At 42.5% G+C, this 17,620-nt stretch overlaps 2 protein-coding genes across 5 annotated transcripts in view; one reads left to right on the top strand and one right to left on the bottom strand.

Moving 5' to 3' along the window:
• Positions 1-13,926, top strand: part of CCDC149 (coiled-coil domain containing 149) — a 93,821-nt gene extending 79,895 nt beyond the window's left edge. For 3 of the 4 annotated variants that reach the window (XM_019480239.2, XM_006260428.4, XM_019480243.2), the window contains exons 11-12: positions 4,289-4,402; positions 8,752-13,926. In XM_019480239.2, coding sequence (XP_019335784.1) covers positions 4,289-4,402; positions 8,752-9,305 — 668 coding nt within the window. In that variant the 3' untranslated portion in view covers positions 9,306-13,926. Of the gene's footprint in view, positions 1-4,288; positions 4,403-7,827; positions 7,902-8,751 lie in introns of all 4 variants that reach the window. The other variant, XM_019480240.2, reaches the window with a different exon arrangement.
• A 901-nt stretch (positions 13,927-14,827) lies between these two features.
• Positions 14,828-16,511, bottom strand: SOD3 (superoxide dismutase 3). Its single transcript, XM_006260427.4, has 2 exons — positions 16,371-16,511; positions 14,828-15,767 (listed from the first exon to the last, which is right to left on the bottom strand). Exon 2 carries the CDS (start codon positions 15,749-15,751, stop codon positions 15,017-15,019), a length of 735 nt encoding a protein of 244 aa, XP_006260489.1. The 5' UTR covers positions 15,752-15,767; positions 16,371-16,511; the 3' UTR covers positions 14,828-15,016.
• Between the last annotated feature and the right edge of the window lie 1,109 nt (positions 16,512-17,620).

Raw genomic sequence — 17,620 nt, 5'->3', positions numbered from 1 at the left:
ACAGCAAGAGTTTTGTGCTTTTTTAGAAGTGGCTCAGGCCCTGGGAAAGTTTTGCCCTCTGCAATTATAGGTCTCCCTTTGTGGCTGATGTACTAGTGGAAGTTGACTGGTCATGAGGACATGGTTTTACATGGAGAGGTCTTGGGCACTAATTTTTTTGGATCCCATTAATATGAGCTCATCTTCACTTAGGATGAAACAAAGAATATACTGTTTCAGTATCCTGGGAGCCTTTATTTGCTGCCTAGGTATTGGAGTGATTGGTTCACTAGACAAATATGCATAGAAAGTGTCAGTCTAGCTCTCTTAGACATTAGTGTAATTGGATACTTCGTTGCAGCTTTATTTACTGTGCTCTGAAATACTAATTCCTACTGCAAAAGAATTGAGCAAAAAAGAAAAATAGTTTTGAACAACATTTCTTCTTGTGACCACAAGAAATGCTGCAGATGCTTTTGTTTCTAAACAGTCATTAACTTAGGCCAGTTGAGAAACAACATTGATATTCTCTGCAGGTGTTGGGTACACCGGTGGTGGCCATTATGGGAGCCTTTCTAGAAGAGCTATTTAAATGCAGGCAAAAATTTGAGAGGGATCAACCAGGTTACACTTGGGAAAACAATATTCCTCTGGTGAAAGGAACAAATTAGCTTATTGTTCTACCTTGTAGCTTCTCATTCACTTGCCCATACATTTTTAACTGAACCCCCCCCCCAAGAGGTTCACTAATGGACTGTGCACATTCCAGGAACTGTGCTGAGCAGTGTAGCTTCCAGAGGTAACCTGGTTCAGTCAACTAATTCAGGTTTCATTAGTATACCCCAATCATGCTGTGCTTTTGCAACACTCTAGCCTCCTACTTAACAAGGACATGAATCACTGTTTCATTATATAAATAATACCACTTGGGCCAGTGAAACAATACTGCTTTAATGGTAGATGGCAATCTAACCAGTACATGTGTAACCAGTCAGTTTCAAAGTAAAATGTTGTGAAAGTGAGTGTGTAATTGCTGGTGCAAGTCAGCACTTTTTGTCATTTAATATTTGAATTGGAAGCCACAAGAGTTGCAGGCCTACATTTACTTTCTTGCTTCTGAGATGACTTTGCGAGGCATTTAGCACAAATAGCTCCTCTGGCAGCTACTTTCTTCAGGCTGAAAATTACCCTTTCCATTCTTTAATCTCACTGGTGATTTAATCACTTCTTCCCTGTCACATAGATCTTCCATGTGTACTGTTCCTCTTCCTACCAGCACTGCCCCTTTGACATTGACCTTGTGCCCATCTCTTTGCATAGTCTTGCTACTGTCATGGGAAACTAAGTGACTTTTTTCCCACTTCAGCTTTTGGCATTTGGAGAAGCCCTCAAATTTTTAGCTAAAAATGTCTCCTTTTGGCTTTACATTATAGTTTCTCTCTCACTCGGCTACTTGTTAATTAACTGCTTAATTGTATTATGTGCTATAGAAGAAGCAGAGTGCAGATGCAAATTCAGTTGAAGCTTGTTGTCTAATATCCTGACAGCGTCAAAGTGTCTCAAGAATTATTTATTTGTATTACTGTAAACATGTACCTCAGCAATGTCAGAGCCTCATTGTATCAGGCAGTAGAAAAACAGGGAAAAGTCCTGTCCCCAGACACGTACAGCCAAGGTCGGTAAACTTGACTAGAAATGTTAGGGTTCTATCTCAAGACACTTTAAAGCAGGGGCGAGCAAAATATGGCCCAGAGACTGGATCCAACCCACCGGGCACTTTCATCCAGCTCGCGGCACCGAACAACTAATTGTACCCCACCGACCTCTTCTGCCAGCAAGGGTGGGAGTGAGGCGCCCATGTAAACACCCCCCCTGCCAACATACCCAATTGTGCCTCACTCCCACCCTTGTGAGTGGAAGACCCTAGCCCAGCCAGCACGCTGCTTCTGGACAGAGCTGCTGCTGCAGCTGCTGAGGGACCTGCTCAGCTTCCCTGGCGTCCCACTCACTCCATGCACCAAGTAGGAAAGAAGTTGTGGGTGAGGGGGAACTGCATCTGGGTGGGAGCATGGGGCTGCAGCTGGTGGCAATAGGGAGCCTGCGCCTAGGGGGACGGTGGCAACGCAGAGCTTGGGTGAGCAGCCTGTGGGTGTGAGGGAGGGTGGGGGGGAATGTGGGGACCCCCTCCAGACACTGCCCATTGCACACAGCTCTGGCAGGCAGCAGCGGTAGCAACAGCAGGCAGAGGCGCTAGGAGCACTCATGCCTGGCAGAGTGCAGCTCCAGCCAGCACTGCACACCACAGTGAGAGGTGCAGCCCAGCCAGTCCACCTCTATCACTGGCACTACCCGCTGCGCATCTGCATCCCCCACACTCGTGCAGCACCAGAGGGAAGCTCCTTGCAGTGGTGTATGTGGCATTTGTAGGGTATGGGCGGGGGGTATAGGGACCCCCTCCATAATTCTGCCATGGTGCAGCAGCAGCGGGGGGGCACTCAGGGAGCTCATGCTTGGCGCGAGCACAAGCTCCATGGGCGCCCCCACCTGCTGTTGCTGTGCCATGGGGGAAGTGTGGAGGGGGTCCCTACCCCCCAACCTCCCTCATGTCCCACAAATGCCACACACCCATACCCTGCCCTCACAACCTCCCCCACATAGACACCCCCCCAACATACCCTATGCCCCCACATGCACAGCCACACCCCCTCAACCGCCGCACCATCCCCAACCACACCCTCCACACAATATACAAGATTAAGAATTTATTTTATTTTTATTTTTAAGTTATGCAGTCAGCTCTATATTCAGCAGACAAACACAAATCATGACAAAATATTTTTTGTATTAAAATTAAAATATGTTCTAGTAAGTGTTTGACTTCTAGTGTATGATTTGTTGTTTTTCTGGTTGCAAGATGTAACCCCCCTCCCAAAAGGAGTAGTTCCAGAGGGAAAGGGGGAGGGACTTCCGGTGGCAAAGGTCAGGGGGGTTGGGGGCAGGACTTCCAGTCCCAAGATGATTACCAGGCAGTGGAACAACTGTCAAGGAGCAGGGCTACCCTTGTGGTCCTCAGAAGCTCACCAAACCTCATTAAGCAGCCCTCCACCCCAAATAATTGCTCGCCCTTGCTTTAAAGGATGAGAGCTTTGGAGGGGAGGCTGTTTTCAGGCTGAGCCAAAAATTGAGGACACCAAAATCACTAGTCCCTCCAGGAAACCCCTAGCCTTGGTTTAAGACTCCCAAGGTTTAAGATCTTGATTTAAGACAGGTTGCAAGCTATGTCAAAGCTAATTTGAACGTATAGAGTAATGGTGTACTAACTTGTGGTCTTATGTGTTTAATAGAGGTGAGTAGAACAGTAGTAATTGTTTTAGCAAACCACCTTACCAGATGTTATTTGTCAGCTGGTATTGTCCTTCAGAATGCCACTGTCATTTGAGCTTGCAAATGTGTGCTATTTCCAGTTTGTCTAGTGTCTTTCCTGATGACCTCTGAGTGCCTTGCATGGTAGAAGGCATGTGGGGTAAGCTGTTGTAGTTTACTTTCACATTGCCATGGAATCTAAAGCCCCTGCTAGCTAGTCATATACAACAGAGTGCCTGGCCTGAAGAGTTTAGTTCACAAGATTTCATCCACCAAGGAACGGGGCAATTTACTGCTTTCCAGCTGGATTTGAACTAAAATGCACAGAAATGAATTTGGCTCAGTGGATTAAAAACCTTCTAGTCCCCTTTCCCTGCAGTATCAATGTTTGTGTTTGCTGCCCTGATTCTGAGCCATCTCTTAAACTACCTTTTTTTGAAAGAACTTTGGGATAAAATTTTCATAAAGAATAATGCACAAAATTGCATTTGTAATAAGGGAGGTTTTGGCAATGAAAGCGGGATGTAGAGGGTACACGGTCAGTGCTGAATACTTGTTGGTAATGGTGTGCTACTCAAGTCTAAATGCAAATGATCTCTGTATTAGCATAAAGCTTTAATCTAAAAATACTTTTTGTATCACATAGATATGATCTGATTACAGCTGAATGCAAAATCTGGTAGCCTTTCAACAAATTAGAGAACTGTCCTCTACCCAGCAGTGTTGATAGAAATCTGCCCTTTTTTATATTTGACTTGTGCACTTCAGTTGCAGTTTATTGCCTATCTAACTTCCTGTACTGAACTTTCTGTACTGACAGGTATCACTGTACTTCTTAATGGAAAAAATAGTTAAATTTTAAGATGTACTTAAACAACACCAAACTCATTGGTGAACATACAGTTTAATTGGTGATTTAATGTTTCCAATGCTTTCTTCTTTTTAGGTGGAAAGGATACTATCACATTCAGTGATCCAACCCTGCCTGTTATACAGCGGTCAAGATCACCATTAACGTTTACTGGCAAGCCACCACAGAATGAAGCACAGAGGCATGAAGGTGAGCATCTGGGGTATAGAGGAACATTGTGCTCATAGACTATTCCCCTTTCATCTTATACTTGGCAGTCATAAAATAAAAATGACTGCCAAGTTTTCATGACTGTATAGCAGAAGGTAAAGATTCAATAAGCCTAGAGGAGTGAATGAAGCAACCGCAGGTAAAAGGAGGTGGATCATCCCAGTAAAAATGCCAGTATATAGGTACTGAAAAATGACTGTCTGATGGATGCACAGTGCTAGAGAAATAATAAAGCAATGTCACTGATGCTACAAAATGAGATGTGTGTTACTAGCTTCCTTCTGTTCTTCCTCTTCTATGACAATGAACTGCAGGTAAGCAGACTATGGAACTGGATTAGAACTCTCCTGCATTATACCTGATCTCTGGATGAAAGGCTTCCTGATTGTAAATGGAAATAAACTCCTCTCACTTATTCTTCTTTTATAGATCTATATGGATGTTGATGAAGCTTTTGATTGAAAAGGCTTTTAACATTTTTTTCATGAGTCTGTCCCAGCTCTATTTGATACCAAGCAGCACGCCAATATTTTAATTGACACACTAAATTTTCTTTAGTTTTATTTTTTTTGTGCTGATGGGAAATGCCTTTTGATAGTTGCCTATCAACATTTGAATAAGCTATTTAATGGCCATGAGATCTTTGGTATGCCCAGATCTTATTCAGCCAATCATGAAGGTTCATAAATGCTTTATTGTGCTAATTTTTCAAACTAAATAGATCATGGTTTCATTTTGACTTTATTATCCATGTCATCATCTGATAAAGTTTGACAGCAAGATTGATCATTTTTATAATCTTGATCAGCTGATATTTTTTGGCTAAAATAACTGTATTTAAATATTCCTCTATTGAAAAGTAGTAACTTTATAAATATTCATTTTTGTTTTGAGCACTTAATCATTTTGTTCTAATTAATTCTTTAAGCGCTGTATTCAGTATTTGGTTTGTAGCATGATATTGTCTTTGCCTTCCCTATTTGACATAGCATGCAGTTGGTAGTATTATCTACTAGTAGGCTTGGCAAAATTTGATTTAAAAAAAAAAAAGGTTTGACAGATGATATCAATTTCTATTTTTAAGCATTCTGATTTTTTGTTGATTTTGAATTTTCAGTATTGCATGATATTAAGTGTGGGGGCATGCATACAGACACACACACACACACACAGACATGTACACATAAACACACCCATTTCTTTCTCCATCCCAGCACACTGCCCCTGTGCACAGCATCACTGAAATCAGCACCTGCTTTCCTTGTCCCACAGCAGTCGCTGCCCCCTGGCCCCCTCCCACTCTTCAGCAAGAAAACCTCTGGCTGCTGCAGCAGCAACTACCCCCTGCAACCAGCAACTCCCTCTGCCTGCTGGCTTCCACCCGAGTTTGCAAGGGAGGGCCCAGCTGGCTAGCACCCTGCAGACACGGAGCTGCGGAGGCAGGGGCAGGGACAGATACGCACAAACACACATTGCCCAGCTCACCTCCCACCTCCAACTTCTGCACAGCAGGAACCTGCCCTGGCACTGTGGTAGCAGCTTACTTTTACGTCCCCTTTCTATAAATTTTGATTATTACCAATGGAAATACTTTTCCATTAACCTGTGAGTGTGAGGTGAGCTTGCCATTTATCAGTGTTTACCAATCAAAATGAGATCCTGCCAAGCCTATCTGGTAGGGCCATGCAATACTTACTAGCAGACTGCTTTTAGTTGCTTATAATTGTATCAGACTTTAACATTTTAAGGTGACATTCTCCACAGCTTTCTGCTTCAGGTTGATTTCCCCACCCCTGCCTCTTTGGAAAATATTGGTTGTTGTTTTCCCATGTTAAGATCTGGTGATCTTTTCCATGCTGTGGAGCTGAAACTTGAAATGTGATGGGCAACTAGCTAGCCCTTGGGTCAGGGTTTTATCCATGTGATCCTCCATGTGAAAAATGTCACCAAATCTGACTAAGTTATTCACACATGCTCAGTAGTGACTTCAGAGATTTTAGCTTTTAAATACCAAAAATCCATCTCTGCCTGGCATGTTCACATCCCATCATGGCTTCTGGTGCTTCCCCCCAACCCGCCACCTCCCCTCTTCCCCAAGTGGCAGTCTGCTCCAGAACAGGGCAAGGAAGGTTCGTTCCTGCAGTGCCTATTCCTATCTGCTCCAGGCTGGGATGGGTCCAAGTACTGAAACTGAGTGCATGGAGCCTGTTTCTCATGTGCTTCCAATGATCCCCTTTGGTGCCCAGAGGGCACAAACTGTTTTGGTCCAGGCTGATGAGACAAAACCTTCATCAGTAGAAAGAAAGGAACAGATTGGGACAGGGAAACGGAGGCTGGGATTGGGAATTGATGAGGGAAATGGGTGGGGCAATTGGCTGGGATGGAGTATCGCTTAGATCTGCCAAAGCATGTGATAGAGGAAGAGATGCTGAGTGGCAGAGTGATAAGAAACAGATTAATGAGGCACTCATGGAGAGAGAGTGGATTTGGGAGCCAGTGAAATAAATGGAGGGGAAGAAGGAGAATAATGAGGTGTGCTCTCAAGGTCCAGACTCTTCTCCCCCCTCCCCCAGGAACCCAGAATGAAACCCAAGTTCCTGTCTCACCATTCTTCTCCCAGGAAGTGTCTGGGTGTGTATGCTATCCCCTTCTTGGGCTGGTCCAACCTCCAACAGCTTGTCCTAGTTATCCTGTATAATACGGTAACAAACTGTTATTGCTATCAGTGAATCTGTTAATTCAGGTGGCAGAAGTCTGTGGGATGTAAACCTAATTTGGACCCTTTTGTGCTACATTCTGGCATTTATGGTCAACTAACTAAAGGCTGTTTTCTTCCACAGGACCGCTGCCTCATTCCCTGTGCAAGGTGAATGGGGCTCAGCTAATGAGTAGCTGTTCAGTATGTTTTTTCTTCTTGTTCAATTTGTGACTTCCCGTCTTATTTCACTGTATCCAAACCCTGCTCTTAAAACACTGTTGATACTTTTCTCGTGGGCTGTGGTGCTTGTTGCTATAATGAGCGCTTCACAAAATCTCTGTGGTATGATAGGTAACTGAGACATAGATTAAGGTCAAGAATTTCCACTCATTTTGGGTGCCTAATTGGAAATATGTGGGACCTGATCTTTCAAAGTGCTTTGTATCATGTAATGCTTTTCTATACTGTTATGTATGTTCGTATGTTCAAAGTGCAGCACTTCTGTGTATTAGGCAAAAGGGTCTCAAATTTGGATGCTCAAAAAGGATGACAAAAAATTACGTGATGCACCTGGCAGCACACAGCAACTGTGTGGCAGAGATGAGAATAGGCCGTTCTCCGGGGTAGCAGCATTCCTGGCAGTCTTAAACATGAACTTCCTGCAATCCGTTATCTCGCCAGTTGAGAATCTTCCAATGTATTACAGGTGATGCAAGGGGGAGAGAGCTGTCCTGTAGAAGGCAGGTTCCTTTGGTACATAGCCCTTGACTTATCCCCTGGGTAAGTCTGTTCTGTATGCCAAACAAGGCAAAATTATTGTGAGGAAAATAGTATATGCTTGTAGTTTATAGATTTTATTGTAATGTATGTGGTCAAGGAGTGTGACTTATGTGTTACATGGGCAACGTTAATTCAGGCATTTTTGAGCTTTTGGGTGCTTGACTGTTGCACCTGAATTTAATGACGTTTTCCTTTTTTTTTTTTTTTTTTATTCTGTACACCAGATGAGAAGGTTAAGGGTTTTCTCTGGTACAGAGAAGTTCACCTCTACATTCTGCCTCCTATGAAGAGCTTTTTCTGAGGTGTTGTTGTAATGGTACATTTAACATGTCTTTCCACTGCTGCCCTGCCTTATGCTGTTACCAGAAGTTGCACATTTTCTGAAGTTGTCCACAAAATCTATTGCAGACTAATTCCATAAGGTTATTCTTTATTGGAGAAAGGTTCATTTGAAGAGTATCATTTTCTAGTTCTATTACTTATCTCTAACCAGAAATTGTACAACCACGAGCTTTTCAGAGAGTATGATCTTTTCCCTAAATGTTGTCTGCCAGCCTTCATCAGCTCCAGCATCTCTTTACAGCAGTCACACTTCTCTAAAAGGAAGACAATCTGAATGAGCTTGGCTTGATAACTTTCTGGTTCTGATCTCTGAAGAATGGGACAGGGAGTCAGTGTAGATATGTACACAATGATATTTTATTCAAATCAATCTCTTACCATGGTGTTTGGCCACTCAGATTTCACAAACTTACTTACATCAACATTGTCACTCTGGCCTTCTTTGTCAGCCCCATTCATACAAATTCAAGTGACTAATCAGTGTATTGCTGTCCTGTTTCCTTTATAGCACAAGCAGTGGGAGAACTAGATGATACTTGCACTGTTACAAATAAGCTGACAGCTCCAAAGGAATCTTCTGAGGTTTCTGAAGCCCATCTAAATAACAGTAACCAAAATAAGCATCTTCACCCCTCGCTACCCCAGTTACCTTCTGAGGAAGAAGATATAAACAGACTTGGAAGTGAAATAATAAAATTAACAGAAGAACAAGCAGCTACAGAACTCGGAGGGAGCAAAACAGGAAGTCCAGCAGAGGGCCAGAGTCCAAGGGGCCAACCAGAGCTCAGTGGTTCATCTGAGGGACAGTCCCCATTATCCAGCCCTGATTCATTTGACCCCACAGAAGCCTCCAGCTCAGAGACTGAGCAAGTCCTGAAAGACAATTATGAAATCTCAGAGAGTGTTTGTGAAAATCTGAATGAGAAAAAGCATGAAAATAGTGAGACACTGGATACCGAAGGACTTGGAGATGTAACTGCTACAGCTGCACGCACAAATAACATCTTGGACCATCCCCCTGAACCAGAGAGTGACAGACCATCAGATCCTGCTGAAAACTGAATAACTGGATAACAGCTTGGCTTGAGGTATGAAGTCCAAGCCCTCAAGCATCTCCTGTCATTCTTTGCCAGTGCACGCTGTGTTGTTGTGAATGTGGGTACTCGCTGAAACAGTGTTGCCGTAGAGTTGGTTTTTACATCAGTTTGTCAACAATTGTCTATTAAAAAGGGTTTTTTTCCCTATTAATAGTGATTATACTGTACCAAAAAATGTAAATATGTAATGGGGAGAACTTGAAGCTGATGGCTTTTTCATCATGCTTCTAGTATTTACAGTGATTTAAAGTTTCTAGGTGGATAGGCATAACTGAGAATAATGGGGTCAGGAGACCCACCATTATGCTCTATCATATCTAGTCTTAGCTGGATCTCAATGGTATGTATATTCTTGGCAGCAGAACATGTTTTTTAAGGGTTAGAAATGTCTTTTTTAGTTGATGGAGATTTGTCATTCTAAACTGAAAAGAATTTTGAGGTTTACAGGGTTTTATTTGTTTTCTAAACTTCTGTTCCCTATCTGAATGTAGTTGCTGCAAGTGAGCATTTAGGAGAGCAGCATTTGATCTGCTCTAAAAACAAAACCAGCACATACAGTTCCCTCATCTCAAAGCTCCATTTCTTCTACAGAGTGTAAATTTTTCCTTCCTCCGCTCACGTTGGAAACTGCATGAAAATTTGTTTTAGATACAGCTGTGAAGTCCTGTCTTTTATTGAAGGGAAGGTTCCCTGGAAAAACGCACTCCTTTCTAGGAGGTATGGCAGAGCTGATTGGGGAAAGAGGCATAGGCTTGTCCTCCTGCCATACTCTTGGTATCAGTTCATGGAAGTGTATGTTTCCTGCCCTCAGGAGTTGAAACAGTGCATGGGCAGTTGGCCCTTTGGCAGGAAACAAAGTTAATCTAAGTCTATCCACACTTTCATTTTTTTTTTCTTTTTTTAAAGAAAAGTGGACTTTTCTATCTGGAAGGAGGGCGGTGTTTCTTGTTCACATCTGCTTACCACCTCTTTGGGATAGTGATGGAGTAATTTGAGTCCCAGTGGCCCTCTTAACTTTCTTCCCAGATTGTTAGTCAGTCCTCAGAAAAACATTTCAATGTTAGGGGGTTCCTTAGAGCAAATCTCCAGATCTCCAGTGATGTTGGAGCTATGCCACTCCTCCAAGAAAGGCAGCCTCAAGGCAATGCTTAATGTTGGTGATAGCAGCTGTTGGAGGAGGGGAGGGTGCTTCCTTCCTCTCCTGTTGTAGAAGGAACAGTGTCTGCAGCTGTGAAGATCCTATGGGCCAGCAGCCGTAGAGGCAATTTTTCTGCTGGCTTGGGACCTAATTGTCTGTAAATATTCATTTTTCACTCCTAGAAACTTGAAACCAATCAGAGAGAATTAAACCAAATTTAATAAAATGCTACTAATAAAAAGGAAAATCCCTCCCAGATTGAGTCCTCGTTTGACAAATATCTGCCAGCTGCAAATTTTTACAGCCCACTTGTCAGCTACTGAAAAACAGGGTTTATATTAGGAACGCTGACACGCTTCTCTGTATGTGGAAGCTGAGCTAGCAGGTGTTGCCATAATCAAAGGTGTTTAATTCCATGAGCAGTTTGTATTCGGCAGAAGAAAGCCTGTTTTTAATGGTAACATCTGAATATAAGGAATGATGGGACACTGAAAAATGTGACCTGCCTCTGTGTTTTTATGCATTCGCCCTAATGGGAGCATGCGTGTAACCCTTTCTCTACTGTGTTTGACTGCTCTGTCATTGCCACCATGTTCAGGCAATAAAGGAATACTTGCAGCACTCCTCTACCATGTCTCCTTTGTATTTAAAGGGTCTGGTATGGCATTTCACTGGTATAAAAAACAGCCCTTTGAAACCAGACTTGCTTGTTTTACATTTAAATACTCTAGGGGCAAGCAAGAATAAGAAGTTGAAGCTTTCTTCCCTTATTTCTAATCTAAGTTCATCCTAACCCAAAGACTGAGAAGAGTTGAACGGTGATTATGCTGTTGCTATTAATGATGACTGTCTACATCAGTGGGGGCCAACTTATTTGGCAGACATGCCATAAGTTTGTCCCATAGCCTCCCCGAGTTTGTCTCCATCCCCTTCCCCCTGCCTGATCTGCTGCTCTGCTTTTTCCCTCCTGACCTCTCTGTCTCTGTGCTGCCTGCCCCTCCCTGTTCTGCCATTTGGCACACACACAAGCTGCTTGTACTGCTTACGGCCACCCCAGTCTACATTACTGAGGGCATGTGAATAAGTTATGGAGGGGAAACAAGGAAAGGAATTTACAATGCGTAGTAACTACCCATGTGAATGCTCTTACCCAAGGTAAGTGACAGTTAACAGTTAACTAGCTTTGTACTCGGTGATAGTGGGAGCAGGTTGCTGCAGGTTAGTTGAGGCTGTGTGCGCGCACAGGCTGTTACCGTGGAACAGCTGACAGGGTCTAAAGCTCTGCCCTTCCTTATCTCATGGGAACTTTGCTTGTCTGTCTGTACATCAAGTATACAACAATGGTGACAGGCCTGAAGAAAAAGCCCCACATTGAAATCATTGAAATATTGCAGGCATTCCAAGGAGTTTATTTTCTTCCATCTTTCATTGCAGCTTGCTTTGGTCCAAAGCTCAATGCCAATGTAGATATGACAAAAATGCAGCCAAAATTGGGGCTTTCTGGAAATTTAAAAATGATGATAAACTGTTATATAACACTCCTTATGTAATGTAATGGGGATAGAATTCGTGTCCCTGAGTCTCCTCCACATGGAACAGGGCCATAGCCAAAGCTCAGTTAAGTCAGTGAGAGTCTTTCCATGACTTCTGTGAGTTTTTTGGATCAGTCTGCAAATGAACAGTAATGTTACATGGAGGTGGTGCTGGGGCCTATGAGAGAAGAGTAAGGTCCACAAATTGAGTCAATTGGACATTTATCTTGCTGGGATCCTGTGACCTCAGCTGACTTTCTGCCCCTGTGGCAGGGGCTGGACTCGATGATCTTCTGAGGTCCCTTCCAGCCCTAATGTCTATGAAATCTATGCAATTGTCTTTGGTTCCTGAAATGTTATCTTGTTTCTGTTTTGGGGGGGGGGGGGGGGCAGATGAGCAGCTCTGAAAGAGAACTCATATCGTCATCCCGCATGTTAAATTTTCTTAAGGATTAACCTCATGCCATTCCTCCCACGTGGATTCCATTTCTGTTCTTTTGCCATCATTTCTAGCCAGGCACCACCAAGTAGACCTCATTTCAGTACTATACTACCGGCCTCTCCTGACAGAGTCCGGTGTAGCTTGTGCTCTTTTCATATGTACCGTTCTTTTAAGTAAGATTTGTTTGTACTAACATACAATTGACTGTACACTGTGGTCTTTATTCTCCTTCCGTTGAAGTTGCTGCTGTGCTGGTCAGTAGTGTAACTAGGGTGGACAAGCAGGGCGCCAGCTCCGGATGCAAAGTTGTGGCCCCCCCATGGGACTTGCACTGCCTCTGCCCAGCCAGAGGAGCTGAGCAGGGTACCACCATACCAAGCAGTGCATCTAGGGGGCAGGGGGTGAATGGAACAAGCGGAATGGTGCATTCCCCTTCCTCCTGCCCCTCAGTAGCCTTTGCAAGAGCAGTCACAACCCTGTGCCTAATGTATGTCTTTGGTCGGGGGGAGAAAGCAAATGAGGCACCAGTCAGCTCTGACAGCCCAGCCACAGGGCTCAGTCAAGGAGCAGAGGTAATGCTGCTACTGTTGTTGTTGTATAAGCAGCAGTGGCAGCACTAGCCTGGGAATGCAAGCCTTCCCTTCCCCTCGCCCGCATCTCCCCCTTCTGTACCCTCCTCCCCTGTGGTGCACAGTGGTCAGCATACCCCTATACCCACCTCCCTGCCCAAGGTGTCCCTGCGCTTCTGATAACAGTGTAACTATTGTCTTTGTGGAGTTGCTCATTGTTTTCCATGTTGAGACATGCTTTCCTTCTCTAAGATTTTAAAAGTGTCTTGTGGTAGGCTTACTCAGCCACAAACCTTATCAATAATAGGATTGGGGAGGGAGAGAGGGGAGTCAAAGCCAACATTTCAGAGATTTTTTTTTAAGACTCCACTATCATTAATGGTAACACTTGGGCGACTTCCCTTATTTTGTATGCTTCTAAGAGATAGTAAAATTGTAATGGAGACCAATAGCAAATCCATGGGTTAACTGGAAAGAACAGGTTGCACTTTAAGGGTACTGTTGTGTTGTGGCTATTTCAGAAAGGGTATTCAATGAATCTGTAAAACACAAGTGTGTGAAAATGGCAGACTAAGAAACATTTTTTAAAAGCTGCTTCCTTTCTAAATGCAGCTATTTTTATGCAAAGGGCAATTTGTATAATAAGGAAATCAGAATTTCTTTAATCCATATGAGCTCAGGAATGTATTTTAGAATCTTAGCTGAGATTACGTTGAACGCCTATTAAAATTAAAAAAGATGGGGATTTTTTACCAGCTGCTGTTTTATAGCTTTATTTAAAAAGAGATGCACTTTTTATTTATTTGCAAACCTTTCTTTTGTTGCAATCTGCAATCATCCTGTAACATGACTAAACTACATAAATATATATTTTGTCACCTGGAATAAAGAAAAGCATTTCCTGATGTATTTGCCTGCTCTGATTCTTTCTTTATCTTCTACTTATGAGAGATTTTGTATAGGATAACATTTAATTATGACTTAACATGTTGCATTTCAGTGGGATATGCATTAATTTGTGATCATATATTACAGAAGGGAATGTTGATTTTTGTATAGGGCAAAACCAAACAAATCCTGTCTAAACTGAAAGCCTTTTCTACTATCATTTAGTGCTTGCGCTCTGAACAGACTAATTTGCCACATATATTTGTGTATGAATATGCACCCTACTTTTTATCTTGAAAATACTGTATAGCATCTATTTGTAACTTAATTTGTCTATGCTATGTCAGTGGCATTAAATAAGTTTTACTAGGTACATTATCTACACAGTAAACACTTTCAAACTGGCTTTTTATTTAAAAAAATAAAAAGCCAGAATGGTTCTTATAAATCTGCTTTCAAATGTAAACAGCATGACTCAGCCATAAACATATAGCTAACTGAAACCAGTTAAGACGCTTATACATGTAGGAGAATAAAAAGGGCAAATATAAGTAAGAATACTATAATGGATCTGAAGTCAAAAATAGAAATAATGTCTACACTTCACCTAATCTGAAGGGGAAGGCCATTATCTAGTTCTACTGGCTCGCTGCCCAAAATAGTTGATGGCACAGAAATCTTTATACCTTTCAGATGGGTAGGAAAATACTATCCGGATGGGAAGCATCAAGTCAAAAGCAATTTCTCATTTATTTGTGCTATTTTTCCTTTACTCCTTAGCTTGTGATCCCTTAGAGTGGAAACATCCTTTTCTGATTTCATTAACTTGATATCTTATTGCCCGTACTGGGATGCAGTAAACTTCAGAGCTGCGTAAGTGGGAGTCTTACATTTAAGAAGAAAGAATACATTGCAATGTTGTGTTGATGCTGTTTTTATTAATCTGCTTACAGAAGGGAAAAGCTCTACATACCATCATGCATTTCTTAGAGAACAACAGAGCCAAGTTCCAATGGAAATGGGAAATCTTTTGCCATATCTCTTAGCAACAACTGCATAGACTAAATCTATTCTGGGCTGCCTTGGAGAGAGCTGGTATTCAGGCCCTCAGTTGGGCCTGCTTCTGTGCTCATTTTGTGAGCCTCTTTTCTTCCTTTCTACAAACTTGGAGAATTTATTCTCCCACATGTTCTTGTCGCATATCCCAATGACACAGCAAGCCAGACGTCTGCCCGCATTTCCATTCTCCAAACTGGCCTTATTGTTACCTTTGCCCATGTCATCTTCCTGCTCATGAATAACGACAGATCTGCCCATAATGGTATATGGGCCAAACAGAGTAGCAGACAGGTTTGACTTGTATTTTCTAATTTTGCCTTCTTTAGAGTAGAAGTTGCCAAAATCCCCTGGATGGTGAGGATGGTTCACATTGAAGGGGTTATAGTGTCCTCCAGTAGTGTTACAGCCGTCGCTGAGGTCTCCAAACTTATGGATATGAATAGCCCTACCCAACTGATTGTTCTCTGATGGAAACCCATCCAGGTCAAAGAAAGCTTCTAGCTTTCCAATTGGGTAGGACTGTTTGAACAAGATTTGTCCTGTCACTTGTGGTTTGTCAGCATCTAATTTGGAGCTGGGCTTCATTTCACAAGTAGCGTAAGCCGTCCAGTCACTGTCTCTGATAAATTGTGGGTAGAGCAAATTCTGCCACAAGTCATTCACTTTTTTCCGTAATTCTTGAAACAGGCCTTCTGTTTCAGGAACAGGCTCCAATTCTCCGCTTACAACACCAGGTAAGGATAGGAACAGCCCCACGGATACCAGACAAAGGGATAGAAACATGTTGGCAGTTCAGAACCTACAAAAATATAGGAAATGTAAGAAACAGAACTGGAAGGAGCCTTTTGGGTATCCTGTTTCCTTCATTCACTTACAACCATTTACCCAGGTGTTGCCCAAAATGGCCATTTCAAATCAAAAGGCTCCCAAGACAAATAGTGGGGGTTGGGAACTATACCAACTCTTAATGCAAAGTGGAAGTGAAAAGTGAGCAGCGGTGGCTAGGCACACCATTAGCCTACAGCATTGCTGAGCAAAACAGCCAAACAGTGTGGTCATGACTACTGTCCTGGCTTGCTTCTAAATTTCTTTCTACTATAATGAATCAAAATTGAACTAAGACTATCATTGCACATATTCCTTAGACATAAGCAGACTATCAAATCTGACTGTAAAAAGACCTGAAGTTTATATTTCGGATGAGAACTTCAATTGCTTCCTTCTTACAGAAATCAAATCACCTGAAAGTTCATTCAATTGATTTTTGTTTTAATTAGTATGGCGAATTGTTTATCTAAGCCAAATCCCACTAGGACAGTCTTCAAGGAGACTTATTTTGGGCCACACATTTGCAGCTAGCTTGTTTAAGGAAAAAGAAAAAAAAATCCAGGCTGTTGCCTACCTTTTCAAAGATTTTCCAGAAACTCCTCTAGCTGCTTGCAGTTTCTGCTCTCAAACAGTCATCAATCCAGTCCAAATTCCAGTCCTCTCTCTGAAGTTGATGCTTCTAAGAGCTGCTTGTTTATGTAAAAGTTAAGTAACACTGGTTTATGGGAGTGGTCAGTATGGAGGGGGTGGGGGGAGGCTGGTGTTACTTTTTAGAAAGGGTAAACAATTTGTCCTTTCCTCAGTCGGTGAAGCAAGCTTGCTCTCAGTCCTGGCTGACTTTCCAAAAAAATTAAGGTTATTAAGTTTTTTAATTCATCTTTCCTTTTATGATTTCATGTGTTTAGCTAGAACAAATGTCCTTCAATCTGCAATGGGGGAAGGAGGGGAACAAATTTTTATCACACTGCAATCAGAGTTGTTTAGACAGTTCAACCACCTTAATCTCTTGATCATAACAGAGTTGGTTTTTTAGTTTTTTTTTTCCCCCCCCCCACACAGAAACACATGTCCGAGCTGCAGTAGAGTCTGTCGATCCTGGATAGGCATCGTCAGCCATCTTTGGACACACAGATAAAACAGCCATGGAAGACAATCATCCTTAACTGTGAGGGATTGCCAAAGAAGAAATGTTGCTAGATGATGCATTATTCCTTCATTAGACACAATTGTAACAGTTGGTTAATGAGAGATGAACACGTACTGAGTTATTTTGACTACAGAATCTGAAGCTCACAACTAGAGCTCTAAAACTTGGCATGGTTTTTAATATTTTTGTTTTTCAATAAAAACAGTAGGAACCGGCTTCTATCCCGGTCCTCTGTTTGCTTGCTCTGTTTGCTTCTACCTCTGGTCCTCAGGCTGTGTGCTGTTGCAATAGCTGTCTGTGGAAGTGATAAATTATTTCCAAAAGAATGTATTTTGAGTAAATATTTTTCAGTTATGCAATGTTGGATTTAGGCACAGAAGGAGATTTTTTCCCAGATGCTGACTGGGGAGAATTTAGATTCATGTTTACTTGGCCTCTACTGAAAAACTGAACCACTTGGGAAGAAGCACTGTACTGTGCTGTGCAGTGAACATGGGGTCAATGCTCTGTTCCCATCTCTCTGCTCAGTTTGAGAGCTGGAATTTCTGCAGAGATTGGAGAGTTAGCAACAACTCTGGAGCCTTCTCTACGCTGGAGAAAAAACTATAGAGAAAGTCCTCCTGATTTGGTGGCACCAGTGGCACAGATGTGGTCTATGGCATTATATTTAAAAATTG

The sequence above is a fragment of the Alligator mississippiensis genome, chromosome 2 (assembly GCF_030867095.1).
Source record: "Alligator mississippiensis isolate rAllMis1 chromosome 2, rAllMis1, whole genome shotgun sequence".
NCBI classification, from domain to species: Eukaryota; Metazoa; Chordata; order Crocodylia; family Alligatoridae; genus Alligator; species Alligator mississippiensis.
Note: the sequence above shows the minus strand (reverse complement) of the source record. Positions and strands in the feature narration are given on the sequence as shown.

Excerpts from the sequence above, each read along its gene's own strand:
- SOD3 (XM_006260427.4), bottom strand. The coding sequence starts at position 15,751 with ATGTTTCTATCCCTTTGTCTGGTATCCGTGGGGCTGTTCCTATCCTTA.